Source organism: Carassius gibelio, chromosome A5, assembly GCF_023724105.1.
Source record: "Carassius gibelio isolate Cgi1373 ecotype wild population from Czech Republic chromosome A5, carGib1.2-hapl.c, whole genome shotgun sequence".
Lineage (NCBI taxonomy): Eukaryota > Metazoa > Chordata > Actinopteri > Cypriniformes > Cyprinidae > Carassius > Carassius gibelio.
Window position 1 is genome coordinate 20,384,471 of NC_068375.1, and position 15,282 is coordinate 20,399,752.

At 37.7% G+C, this 15,282-nt stretch overlaps 1 protein-coding gene across 1 annotated transcript in view; it reads right to left on the minus strand.

Moving 5' to 3' along the window:
* Window positions 1–1,981: 1,981 nt before the first annotated feature.
* Window positions 1,982–15,282, minus strand: part of LOC128000386 (rho-related BTB domain-containing protein 1) — a 29,317-nt gene continuing 16,016 nt past the window's right edge. Inside the window, exons 8-11 of the mRNA XM_052592261.1 lie at window positions 8,564–8,714; window positions 8,111–8,199; window positions 7,783–7,888; window positions 1,982–7,061 (exon numbers count right to left, since the gene is read on the minus strand). Of these exons, the coding sequence (XP_052448221.1) occupies window positions 6,880–7,061; window positions 7,783–7,888; window positions 8,111–8,199; window positions 8,564–8,714 (528 nt within the window). The 3' untranslated portion in view covers window positions 1,982–6,879. The remainder of the gene's footprint in view (window positions 7,062–7,782; window positions 7,889–8,110; window positions 8,200–8,563; window positions 8,715–15,282) is intronic.

The following is a 15,282-nucleotide window of genomic DNA, read 5'->3' on the forward strand; positions in this document are numbered from 1 at the left end:
ATCAATTACAGCCTATGTGTTTGCCCCTGCTGAGTGTTACTGGAAATCTTGCTGTGTATGAGTGCAAGCATGCACGTGTGTATGGAGATGACTTATTTCCTGTGATGTGTATTCCTTCAAGCAATGTAGTATTGCAATCCCCAGTGTCTTAGTGTATATAGAAATCATTAACATGTCTGGGTTTGCATGACAACCAAAAACCTACAGCTGTTTTGGGACTTAAGTGTGGATCCTGTTTGTGGACTTGAGTTCGCCTTTTTAATACAATCATTCCAGCACTCCTCCAGACCAAACTTACCCATGCAGCTCTCTACTCTGTCTGTCAGTGGATCACCAGCTTTCTGACAGATAAGCAACAGCTAGTGAGACTGGGGAAATTCATGTTATACAGCCGCACCTTTAGCACTGGTGCCCCTCAGGGATGTGTTCTCTCCCCACTGCTCTTCTCCTGACTGCACCTCTATTGACCCCTCTGTCAAGCTCCTAAAGTTCGCAGACAATACTACAGTCATCTGCCTCATCCAGGACAGTGAGGAGTCTGCATATAGAAGCAAGGTTGAGCAACTGACAGTCTGGTGCAGTCACAACAACCTGGAGCTGAACACGCTCAAAACTGTGGACTTCAGGACAAACACCAACACAGCCAAAAAATAAAAAAAAAATCTTCCCCCAGGCAATCTACCTCATGAACAGTTAAATACTCTACCCACCGTGCAATAAAAAATATGTGCATGACCACTTTTATTTACCTAATACTACCCTACATTTTATTTCCACTTCTTGAAAATTCTCTTCTATTCCATCTATATACCACAATAGTAAATAAATGTTTTTTTTTTCAGTTTATACACACACACACACACACACACACACACACGTTTGTTTTTGTGAAAAGTGGGGACATCCCATAGGCGTAATGGTTTTTATACTGTAGAAACTGTATATTCTATGGCCCTTCACCAACCCTACACCTAACCCTAACCCTCACAGGAAACTTTGTGCATTTTTACTTTCTCAAAAAAACTCTTTCTGTATGATTTATGAGTGTTTTGAAAAATGGGGACATGGGTTATGTCCTCATAAGTCACAATCTCCTTGTAATACCTGTGTCATACCCATGTCATTATACAGAGTTGTGTCCTGATATGTCACAAAAACATGCCCACACACACACACACACAGATACACACACAAACACACACACACGTGTGTATTTTATTCACATAACTGTATTTCTTATTATATGTGTTGTTGTTGTCTCTGTGTACTGTAAGCATCTGTTAACAGATCAAATTCCTTGTATATGCAAACATACTTGGCAATAAAGCTCTTTATGATTCTGATTCTTGTTTTATTAAATCAACTCTGGTGGCTGACCATTTGATCTGATTCTTTGATGGTGTTTTAGGGACTGGAGGAAGGAAGGCAGTCACTTTGTGATGACTCAGACATTTCGTCTGCTACTTTTTGAAAGAGCCAACTGGATAAGATTAGTGCTTCTGCAAAAAACCTGAGTAGCTCAGCTAGATGAAAGTTTTTCATTTTATTATTTTATTTGTTGACCTATTCAAAATTGTCATAATTATAATGCAATATTATGACATATTGCTAAAATATATTTATTATAGTTTAACGAGAGGAAATGGTCGAAACTGTTTGTGTAGATCTCCCTCTGCAGGACATTTTACAGTAATGACTTTCCATAAGACAAGCTTTAGATCACCTGTACAAATCTTACAGAAAATTAAGTAAATTTCCTATTTATGTAAACATACACTGACATTTTTGTATAGGATTTACTTCGATGGTCTATCTTTGTTTTATTTACAACTTTGAAAAATAATTTTTATGCTGAGAACAATTCAAATGCATTTTAAACATATATTAAAAGCTTTAAAATATTAAAAATACATTAATGTTACAATTTTATGATTAACATGTAACATTTCATTTTAAATGAAAAAACACGCACACAAATAAATGAGTTCAAAGAGTTCAGTTAAGTTTTATTAAAAGCCAAGCAAACATTCAAATACTGAAACAGATAACCTTTCCAAACCCTTTTTTTCAGCTCCATTTTGTACAAATCACAGTTGTTCAAAAATATTACAAACAATTCAGGAAAAAGTGTTTTTGTAATATCTTTTTTTTATTTATTTTTAGCAAGAGCAGCAAAACAATCTGATTTTGTATTTTGAAAGCCCTTAGTAGTGTGTATGGCGTGTGTGCTTTTTCTAAGAAAAAAAAATACAATACTCATATTAAGAAGTTAAAAGTGGGAAAAACTGCTTTAAAAAGTCATAGATTCGAAAGAGGAGAAGAGGTCAAGGGAATGGACAGCAGTCAGTGACACCCGCCTCAGCTCAAGACAGAAAATGGCAAGGACCATTTAAACAGATCACCTCACCACAAACACCAGTTTGTCAAAGGGCATACAAGTGCTCCACTAAAACTGACAGATGTTGTTCAGAAAAGTAAAACGGCTCTTTTCTTTCATGGAGATGAAGGTGGATTTCAAAGCACAGAAAGGAAGTTGGTTGTATAGAGCCCCTCTGTTGAAACACAGAAACTAACAAGGGCTTGAAGTGGTCTCTGCCCATGACCTGAGGTCAGATTGTTAATTGTTAACAAGCATTAAGATGTGGTTAACCATTCCAGTTTAATACAAATGTTGAAAAAAGTTAAAAAATAAAATAAAAAATAACATTTAAAAAAAAAAAAATCACCACAAAAACTGCTCTCTGGTATTAGTATTTTACAAAAATACACATAAACCAAAGTCATATTCCAAAAAAGAATGTTGTGTAACATATTTCCCTTGTCATACACCAATTTATATTACCTTTAAAAAAGAAAATAATAAAATAAAAGAAACCCCTGACCTTCAGTTGACTGTAGAGGGCGCAAGTGTGCCTCTGACACTCTGTTAATGCTCATGTGTTTACATTCACTCTCAATCCAAACAAGTATGATCACTGTTCACAACAAGCACAGGTTTCCACTCAGCTCAGGACAATGAAAGAGGGAGGAAAACATCCAAATATTTAGAGGGAGGGAAAAGCATACAAACATTTCACATCACTTAAAAAACAAAGGGTATTGCTACATGCTGTCCACATGCATGCAGAAGGAGCAATACAGTGGTCTGCTGGCTGTCAGCTGAAGTGTGTGGTGTAATGTGTGTTTGTTAAAGCACTACAATTACCTTGATCAAAACTAAAGGCAGTGACCTCTCTTCAGTGAGAAGAGATTGAAGGCACAGTAACACAACAATAGACCGCAATTCTCAAGTGCTCTCCCAGTTCTTAGAGTGGGTTTCTAATGCTGTACTGTTATTAAATAAACAGAACTACTACCACAATGTTTCATTAATAATGAATATGATAAACATTTAGAATAACATTAAATATATGTACGGGTTTTGGATTAACTTTTTGAACTTAGGGCTGATTTTTGCATTTTTTTCAATATCGTGACGAAAGTGCATGATATTTCCTTAGTAATGAAAGCTTCTGTTATGCATAATTACATATGCGTTACAGCTTAGACCATTCCCATGCACATCTTACCTGCAAACGTGCAGTGATGAATACTTTACAGTTGGTTGCTAAAGACTACTGTTAAATTGAAAGAAAATCCTCAAAGAATATAATTTGTATCAAATTTTAAGGTAAAGTGCATATTTAGCAGTTATACTGTTATCTTTTGTGTTGTTACTCACTGCCTCTGACTTTAAATGAATCGTTCATTCAAATATGAACATTCTATCATCATTTACTCACATTTTAAAACTTATATGACCCTTTTTTTACTTCTGTGGAACATAAAAACAAAGATATTGTGAAAAATGTTTTTTTCCATGCAATAAAGTTGAGTTGGATGCCATTGACTTCAATTATATAGACTAACCCATTTTTCTAAATAACTTCTTTAGTGTCCTGCAGAAGATACACGTTTCAAACACAATGCGGGAGAGCAAATGACAGAATTTGTATTTGGGGTGAACGATCCTTTTAAGGACTAATGGACATTTCTAATAGCCTACTATTTGTTTGAAATCTAGGAAACTACCTAATTTCTACAGAAAAACATGGATCACATGTCCTTGAAGTTAATGAAGGCATATTCGATTAAATATGAGCCGCCAACATAAAAGTCTTATATTAAGTAATAGGGATTTTTATTTTTATGTAAACACAAAATATGCAGGGCCATAAGGAGCACCGTTTTAATGGAGGAAACCATTCCATGCTACAAAACATTTTAAAAAGCTATTGTTTAGAAACCAAATCTAAAATAAAAGTGCAAAAGCAAATAATCAAAGAACAAAAAGTGCTAACAAGCCTGAATTCACCACGGCACCAACGCTTTCTAATTCCTTCCCAACAAGCATGCTGATGTTTGTAGTGTTCACAAATCACTCATCTGGGGTACACAATGGCCTAACTCAGAGAGGAAAGCTGTGATTAAATACATAATTCATCGCAGAGCCAGTCTGCAGATACACAGCAAGGTCATACAGTACATTAATGATCTTTCTAATTATTGAGCCTTTAGGCATAGTGTGGCATCTATAAACATTCATTTATTTGTCTGCCCCTATAAATAAAGCATCTTAATTGGAAGTACCTACAAGTGAATGTCAAGACGGTAGCACACAGACGAGTGTCTGCTCTCTGCATTTATTTATTATTTGTGTGCAGATAGGCCTGTCTGAGCACATGGGCTCTGTATGTCTATTTTAGTAGCTGTTGATGATTTCAGCTCGTCTGGTGCGAAAAGCAGCGTGCAGCCTTGAGGAAGTGAAATCAGAAAGCCAGAAATAGAAAAAGGGTGGCATGGAAAACTTAAAATGTCTCTGATTTCTCATTCACCTCCAAAGTAGCTGTTAGAAACACTTTTGTTAAAAGGCACGAAACAGGCAAAACAAACATGCTTCACCGAGAAATACTTGAATGTAGAAGGGAAAGTGTAACAATGGTAAATAGGCACTCATGTTTTCAGGTGGAAGGCAGTCAAGACCAGACTCAAGCAAATTAATGCTAACACTCCACAGCACATGCACATCAGAAAGGAGGATCCATGCTGAGAGTGGGTTAGCATGTTAGCATAGCACTGTCAGTTTAACCACAAAACCTGTTTCAAAGTACAAAGCTTGAAATCGAAAGCTATTCAATTGAAATAGAAGGGTACACTTTTTTATGGTGGGATATTTTGTTATTTAGATTGTCAGAGCAGGAGAACTTGAATAAAGCGGCGGTCACACTACACTTTTCTTTCCAATTACTTCCATACATACGCATATAGATGCTGGAAACTGGAAGTTTTACATTTCACTGCATAAATATTCAGTAGATTGTATATTTTTACATTTTGAATTTATTATTATTCGTTATATGTTGAATGCTTTGTACTATGGTTTAAGAAAAAAAAAAAACCCACCAGAGCGTGAGATCACATCACAACTGTTGCAGTGCTCAAAGTCTAGTGAAACCGCCTCTTAAGGAGATAATGGGTGAGTGGTTGAACGCTGTGACATTTAGCAAGTTAATCCTGAGCGCTGATTTTATCTGCATGTGTAAAGTGCAAAGGGAAGCATCACATTGCAACATATCAAACACTACAGGAAGTGGATCGATAGTTTCTCCCTCAGTCTGGCTAACTGCAGAGGTAGAGGAGCAGAGGAATAACAGAGATGAGCGGCGGAGGAATAAAAAAACATTGCAATCTACTTTTTGGTTTGCTAATAGCCAAGACTGAAGTAGTGCTACAAAAACAAGAGCATTTCACAAGGGTGTGAAGATCTGCAACAGGACCGACTAACAAAAGAGTAGCTAATACTTAAGCAGTATAAACTTAGAAGGCATGGGCGCCCCTCAGTGGTGGAAGTGAAAGGCGAGCAAGTCAAGGAGCTTGCTAGAGGTCAAATCACAAAACTCAATCGACAGAATGTCATATAACAGCTGTGATTGTTATTACTCTACTGGCAGTGGTAAAAATAGCCCTAATTTCATAGTTTACTTGCTGTTAAGTTTTTGTTTCTGCATATTTTGGTAAGGCGCTTGTGTTTGAATGTGTTGTCTGTCTTTGGTGCTGTCCTAGAGTTTTTTAGTGAGTGACAGACCTGATCTACACACCCCTTCTGTTCTACCACGTGAGCAAAATTTAGTAAGGGGAAGCAATCTGAAAAACTGTTATTCAGTAAGCAACACAATTGGTATTCCGAGCCAATATGGGGCAATGGAAGCTGTTTTTCAACTGTTTTTAGTGAGCATGAAGGCAGGGGAAATATCCCCTTTATTCTAACAATTTTTTTATATGTATATCCCTGCCGCCATTTTAGTTGCTAGTTGTATTCAAAGCTAAGCTATGTTTCAGCTTGTACGCATTGAACATGACGGTTTTCCCAAAAATAGGTCTCACAGAAAAAAGATCAACGCAGCAGCACCGTGCAGCATCTGTGTGCCCGGGCGCCAGCGCTCAGACGGGGTGCTGGTGTGAGTGTGTGTGGTCTCGTATAATAATAACAGTCTTAACAGGCGAAAGCAGGTCACTGCAATGATGCTGTTCCCTATGTGATGCTGTTGCGAGACCTGTTGCATTCGCAAAGTAGAACATGTAACACTGAGATAGAGAGAGATTTGAGACTTTCTCCAAACCTTCTCCCGTTTAATGACGTTCTCGTGATGGGCAGTCCACTAAGGCCCAATGTGGGTGGGGAAGGGTAAAGCGCACAGGCAAAGAGGACCCTCTGGACTCGCTTCCAATAGTCAGGACAGATGCACAGAAACAGGGCTCCCCAGGCTTGGCTACACACCTCTGGACTGAGATGAGGATGAAGAGAACAGGGGGGTGGAAAGGATGAATGGAGGCAGACCCTCAGGAAATGTGGGTTGCTGAAGAGGACGGATGTCTCCAGAAACACCAGCCCCGTTTAGTGTGCTGCTTGCGTAAGATCTGCTCCTCACGCTCTCGCTCTTTTTGAGAACGGAGGTAGCGGTCTTCGTCCTTCAGGAACCACACAGGGGGCCAGCGATACTTCTCGAAGTGTTTCTGGTTTTCTGGATGACCAAATAACAAGATCAAGGAAAGACACTGGAATTCTTTTGCTTTAATAAACACTTTAAAAGAAACGTTTTCTATTTTAATATATTTTCAAATGTAATTCATGTCATCATTATCAACAGAACTACTATCAACTTTGTAATCAGTCAATATTTTTTCGTGGAAACTGTGATACAGTGTATAGGACTCCAGAGAAAGTTCAAAAGAACAGCATTAATTTAAACTAAATATCTTTTGTGACATTATAAATTTACTGTCACTTCTGATCAATTTACCGTATTTTCCGGACTATAAGTCACACATTTTTCATAGTTTGGCTGGTCCTGTGACTTATAGTCAGGTGTGACTTATATATCAAAATTAATTTAACATGAACCGAGAGAAATGAACCAGGAGAAAACATTACCGTCTCCAGCTGCGAGAGGGCGCTCTAATGCTGCTCAGTGCTCCTGTAGTCTACACTGAAGACATAGAGTGCCCTCTCGCAGCTGTAGACGGTAATGTTTTCTCTTGGTTCTTGGTTCTAAATAAATGCGACTTATAGTCCAGTGCGACTTATATATGTTTTTTTCCTCATCATGATGTATTTTTTGACTGATGCGACTTATACTCAGGTGCGAATTATAGTCTGAAAAATACGCTAATGCATCCTTGCCGATTTTATTTTATTTTTACATAATTTAAGTCAAATAAATAAATGGATAAAAACACCCTTACCAGGACACATCGTCTTCATGTCTTTAGGGAATTTTCGACAAACGCTGTTGTAGTTGGTGCAGATGTGATGCAGACACCAGGCAGAAAGCTGTTTGGCATTGTGGAACTACAGCAGACAGAAAGCAGAGTTGGCACAGCGTGATTTCTCTCAATGAGGCTCATTAGAAAAGCAAAGTCTGTTCATCCTTTGAACTAGAATGAAGTAGGCTATGAATGAATGCCAATTCTGTAATGTGCACTATTGGTAATATTGCTGTTTCATTACTCATTGTGAGTGTCCTCTGCATTCTATTAAAGGCTTTGTTTGCTTCATCTTTATTAATGTTACCTGAGCCGTCTCCAGATAGGCCAGCACATGCCCATCAATGTCCACCCCTTTAACGGACAACTGCAATAGCTCCTCAACAGCATGTTGCTCTGTAGAACATGGCAAAACACCATACAGCGAGTGTTAATACGTCAGCCAATGAGCTTAATGGTTAACTATTCGCAAAATACTCCATAACAACAAAATCGTCAACAGTGAAAAATGTCTCACCTTCACTGGTGTATTTTAACAAATACAACATGCTTTAGTTTAGCTGTAGATAATATTTATTTGGTTTATTTATTTTTCCAAATTGTTGGCCAGTGCCACGTCTAGTAGAATTGATGAGTTTAAATACTACCATTTGTAATATTAACCAACATTTTAGTCCATGGCAGCTAGATTGACCATAGAATTATTCAGTCATTATACGCAGTCTGCCTTCAGGTAAACATAGAGCCTTTATTAAACTACCTGTTAGAGCTACAAGGCGAGGAAGACAGAGGCGGTTGGCTAATATTATAAGGTCCATTGACTCCAGTTCAGGACAAGGTGTTAACACACCACAGTAGAGGAACTCCAGAACGCCTCTCATGCAGGCACAAGTGGTGTTGGGGATAGAGACCTAAAAAGAGAAACGGAGAAAGAAAAAGACATGGTCATTAGCAAAAAAACAGCCTAAATGCTTCAAGTTCACAGTTAATAACAAAAGCCCACGTTCAGAAAAGTTGATGTGAACAGATTTCATAACCCATGCTGAGAAATGTTTATTCATAGCTCATCTCCAGGATATGGAAACTGGAGAGGCAGATTGATCCAGGGATGAAACAATCTGCTCAGTAGCGCTCCCCTATTGAGAACTGCATGGTGCGCTGGCCGCTGACCATTAGAGGAGGCCTTCGTGTTGACATGGCAGGACCCGAAGTGGCCAAGGAAGCAGTTAGAAAGGGATGTATGTGTCTAGGAAGGCTTGTGGAGGAAGGGGTCTGGGAGAGCGATAGAAGGGCGAGGGCAGCGGCCTCCACATGGGGTCTTTCATCCTTCATGTGATTAAAGCACTGTGTGAAATCGTTGACAGTTTCAGCTTAAAGCTGTGGAAAAATAACTCTGTGGGCTTGTCGCTACGGGAAACCTGGCCTCTGCATAAACAAGAGCCAACAAGCCAGCCTACAAGAGAGACTGTCATCATCTAACAGTGATCACAAAATGCTTTACAGAACAAATACACAACATTCAGGAAGACTCAGTTCCCATATATCGATATGTCATATTTTATCAGCGTATGCATAAAAGGATACTTATGTACATATTCAAAACAACCACTTGGTGCACCAATTTATGGTGTTTATAACATCTAAATAAAACTTTTTTTTACAAAATAAAAATACTGTATTCTCCCGCTTTTAATTAATGGATGCATATCATGTTAGTACAAGGCTGTAAGTTTTTTTTAGGTAACATTTTCATCCAGCATTAAATTGATCAAAATTGACAGTAAAAGACATTTAAATGACAAAAAAAATTAAATTATATTTCAAATAAATGCTATTTTTAGCTTTGTATTCATCAAAGAATCCTTAACAATAATCATGTTTTTCACAAAACTATTAAGCAACACAGTTATTTTCAACTTTGACATTATTCTTGAGCACCAAATCAGCATATTAAAATGATTTCCGGATCATGTGACACTGGAGCAATGGCTGCGGAGAATTCAGCTTTGCCGTCACAGAAATAAATTACATTTGAAAATACATTAAATTGTATTTTTATATTTTAAACTGTAATAATATTTCATTATATCAGCATAATATTAGCTTCTTTTTGGATAGCATAAGAGGTTTCTTTCAAAAACATTCAAAAATCTTACTGACCCCACACTTCAACAGTGGTGCATTTCACAAATACAACCCACTTTTATCATCCTTTGCAGAAAGTAGCAATTTTACCGCCACTGTACCATTATGGTGAATTTAGGAGCATACTTGACACTGGGAGATCCCTGGAGGCCACATGACATAATTTGCCCACATCCAACACCATTCATAACCAAAATCACATAAACCCAAGCTTAAAGGTAGAAGAGCTGTTGTTTTGACTCTGCTTTGGCTGGAGGGTAGAGAGCAAACAAAAGCATGCTTATTCTTTCAGTTCCAAGGAATGGCCAAGGAATTAGGGGAGAGCTTTCAGCAGGGAAACAAAGAGAAAAGTACAGAGTCTGTAAATCAATCCATGGCAACCTTCTCCTTATGCTGTGGGCACGCTCAGACTAAGCCGTTTTTCCTCTGTGAATTAGGACAGGACACAGTGAATTTAATTGCCTCTAGCTTTACCCTGTTTAAGGGCTGAATGCTTATAGCATCCTAGAAACCACTAGCACTGGTGTCTTTATCTTGTGAAGCGGTAATCACTGGCAATATAAATTGGGCTCATCATGAGTAACATGATTTTTATAATGCTTCAAATAATATTGATTACATACATCCAATTCAGGAATGACTACACATTTCCACTTACCCTAAACTGGAATGACATTCTGCTTCTAGCTTAGTAAGTCACGGGTTAAACTGATTTCAAACCACAAAAACTATCATAACAAAATATGTATGGCTTTTGCCACAAAAGTAGGAGTTTGTGGGAACAAGGGCCACAAGGTGACACAGATTCTATAGGGCAGAGATGATACATTGGGGGGTTGGGGGGCACAAGATGACACTCAGCGGTACTTCAGAAGCCTAGCAGTGCCCTTCACCTGTCTTTGTCAAAGCCAATTAACAGAATGTCAGTGTAAATAGGACTGCTCATTATGGCTAAAGGGTTGCCCCTGAATATGTGATTCACAATATTTCACTCCATGTCAGAGAGAATTCTTACACTCACTGGTTACCGTCTCTGTATACAGTATATGCAAGTAGTGTAGTGTTGCTTGATGATGCAGGGATCACAAAATAAACAATGGAACAAACTTATTATTGGAAGATCAATATCTGTACAACCAAAGAAGCAGAAAAGCTCTGAAGCCAGAAGATGACGGAGAAAATGGTGTCTGATTTGCTTCTTTTTCTTTTTCATGCTGCTCCACGTTGATAGATCTAACATCACTGAGGTATCAGTACTTCAAGTATATAAAGGACAGCAATACTCATGCTAGCTAATGAACTACTGAATGCACCAATAAATGTAACCTTTAACAAATCGCAAAATGATTATTAATTTTCAAACTGAAAAGAAGAACTGAGAAAAACAATGCAATGACCATGAGAAGAAAATGGGGTCAATACCCAAGACAATGTGTGCTATGGAGGAAGTAGTCGCTTATCAAAAGCAACCAGACTTTTTCTCAACAACAACTGCAATGCACATCGCAACCATGGTCTCCACCTTAATCGTCTCTGTTTTCACTTCATCTTTGTATCAAAGGGAAAATGTGACAGCTTCCGCTCAGTCTTACACCAATCACACTCAGAAATATGATGTTGCTGAAAAGAATTCTGACACCTGAGCATCTCTCGTATGTCCAGACACTTCCAACCTTAAAAAGCAGCATGTTCAAAACAACAGAGAAAAAACAGACTTTCTGAAGTGTACTTACATTGAGTTTCATGTATTGTAAACATACAACATTAAAAGACCTTTAAATAACATTTAGATACAGAAGCAGTGTAGATGCTTTTGGATTTGAAAAGTTGTCTTCAGTAATAAGTCTATGCTGCCTAGCCTCAAAAACCTTGAGAGATATTTCTGCACAGGACTAGAATAGTAAAGCTTACATGTGGTAGATCAATCAAGGACAACTCTTGACTCTGTGCGTCACAAACTGAGGCAACAATAATGTGCAGCTGTACACAAGAAACATTCGAGTACAGACTGAAAAATCCACTTATGGGTGAACGATCAGCTTTACTCAGCTCAATGAAACTTTATAAATATTTGCCACCCTGAGGTTTTGTAAGGACTTTATATCTGGTTATACAACACCTTCTGTGCCGACTACCGCATAAACAGAAACAAGGGCTCACTCTATTCACAACCTCATTCTAAAAATAGTATTCACTACAACCAGTCACTACACTGAAAACAATGATTTTTGGTTGCTATGAGTTGACCACCAAACAACACATCTCTCTCTCCTAGTGAAGTCCTACTGAGATTCCTACTGAAAACACACTAAAACTTCTTGCATTAAAGGACATTTATTATGCAAAATTCACTTTTATGTGTTGTTTCAACATAAATGTGTGTTTGCAGTGTGTGTACACAACCACCCCTTTAATGATAAAAATCCACCTGCTCCTTTTTTTAATTCCCATAAATCATAAGCAGTGTCTCAGAACAAGCCATTTGCAGAATCTGTAAAAAGAAACATTACATTTCACTGTAGCATTCAAGTTAAGACCTTTTTTTATTAAAGCTATAGAGGATATTCAGCTCAGAGAAGTGAGTGATTTTCTGGTTTTATTTTATTGTTAGGATCATATTAACAGCATAGACTGTATAAGTACTGTATACTACGGTGCTGTCACTCAATACACAGATCTAATATAAACATGCAATTTCTTTCCCAGATATTTACCTTCAAAGACTTAACTGACAGGGTTTTTGCAACTTATGTGAGTTTTTAACAAACTTTTGTGTATTTGACAGTTTAAGCACAATAGGACATAAAAGACAACCCAGGGACCACACCAAGCATGGGGAACATAGGAAAGCCCGCCGTTGATATGCAGAGCTAGACCAATGAATGTCTTAACTCAGGTATACCAAACTGTCATACTCCTTAAAATTCTAAATTTGACCAAACAGCATGTCAAGCTTGTCAAAGCAGAACCAAGTTTACTTGTCTTGGACCACCTTGTGTTGATCTCCATGTGACATTCTCAGCTGATGCTGTCAGAATAGAAAAACAGCCAGCATACTATTTCCCGCATCAGTTTGTACTTGGGCTGTAAATCTAGCTCCCCATAATGCCTGTAATGTAATACATGTTGATCCTGTTCACTGGCAGGCCTGGACACCGATAACCCAGCCAGTTGTCTCTCTACCTCTGGTGTTGGTCGGCTTGCTCCCGAGTTCCTGCCCTTAGAGAGCTTGTCTTTCTAGAACTTGAGCTGACAGCCGGTAGCCTAAGGAAATCAGAGAGCGTGCATGGGATAGACCTGGATAGAGTTTTGTGTATGTGAGATGGGCCTCAGAAAGGAAAACAGCGAAACCTTACCTTTGACACCCGACTTAATTGTTTTGGATGAAAAAGACATGAGCTAAATTTGAAACTGATATGTAGGGATGCACCGGTTGACCAGCCATAAATCGGAACCGGACAGTTTTTGCTTAACATACGTAATCGGCAATCAGCCGTTTTTTTGTCTTTTTTCGACTGATTTTTCCGTAAGTGCACCTGTGTGCATTGTAATCATTTGCTATCATGTCATTTGTGTGGAAGTATTTCGAAATCTGTGGGCAGGACACGGGCACTGGAAGTGCAGAGCTACATGTCTGAGGCACAGACAGCAGGAAGTGAACAGCCGTTGGTGTACTGACGCATAAATAAGAGCCCCTTACCCTGCGCGAGCAGACTGTACCTGTCGACACCCTGCACAAGCAGAGACAGTGAAGGGATGTTCAGCTCAACTTCTCGCGTGTTGGGTTAGAAACGAAAAGGACTAAACAGTGTTTTTTGTAAAGTAGAACTTTTTATACACGTTTGAAAAGTAAATATAATTCCTGTATAGGATGATTTTTTTTTTTTACCTTAAAATTACATTGACATAATTTGATTTAAAATTCACCTGCTGCAGCACACTGAAAAAAAGTGTTTCATTCATCCAATTAAAAAAAATTAGGGTAATGATTCACATCTATATTTTTTTTTTACTTGAGCCAATAGTTATTTATTGTTCATTGGCTCAAGTAAAAAAATTTAGACATGAATCATTACCCTATTTTTTTTTTTTTTTTTAATTGGATGAGTGAAACACTTTACATCTTTGTTTTATTCACACCAACATTATTTGATTTTGACATTTTGGAATAATTTATTTATGAAGCATACTTTTATTTAGTTTCACTGGTAAAGACCTTTTTTAAATTTTAAACCAAATTTAAAAACTAAAACAAATTCTGAATGCTGATTAAGAAACATCTTATTGAATGTGTGTTGATTGTGTTGTTTGGACTGTAGAACTATGCAGTTGTTACCTTTAATTTCACATGTTACAGTTAATGTTTTCATTTAAGGCCAGTTCTCTGTAGTTTCAACCCAATTCAAAAACAAAAGCTAAATGCTGATGTCTGTACCATCTATTGAATGTAGGCTACATACTGTGCAGTTACTGCCGTTAAATTCAGATGGTTACGATCATTATTTTCAATAGCCAAAAGCCAGTTTGGCCCATTAAATACCAAATAAACATCTTGTTTATATATGCTTTCCTTCTATCTTGTTTGTTGTGTAAAGAAATTTTTTTTGGGAATCGGTATCGGAATCAGCTAGTTTGCTTGTAAAAAAAATTGGTATCGGAATCGGCCATGAAAAATCATGATCGGTGCATCACTAGTGATATTTTTAAATAATTCCATAGAAAACAAGTGCAACTTAATCAAAAACTGTGTGGAAAGGTTATCGTGTGGTTATTTAATATGAAATCAATTTGAATAATACTGAAAAATTCCCCTTTGAGCCCAATAATCTAAAAGTTTACACACAAAGACTTCCTGTTCACTTTAGCATGATTGTGCTAAAGAAAAGAATAGAGGAAGTGCCCAATCTAACACACTTCCTGTCACTGCAAACTAAGTAATGTACCAAAACACCCACACAAAGGCATGAGTGTGTTTTGGTATGAGCAAGTGCATAATCTAAACACACAGTAGTTCACAGTAGTTCATGGATGATATATCGACTGCAACATCACCTTACATGGCAATGAAAAACTACCTTGTCTGGTAAATATATTAATATACATTCAAATAACTTAGATAATTAAAATAGATTAAATAATGTCAATACTAGACCAAATCCTTAATTTGCTCTACAACATTAATCACTGCAAATAAATCTTTCTAGACCACTTCTAGCTTGCTTCTCTTGAACATGTGAGCACAGACACAAAGCAGATATATATCAGCTTGTGTTCCCGCTGGCACAGGTCCTCCTCTAATGTCTCAGCATCAGTCTGCCTGGGGCGCTCCCCTTA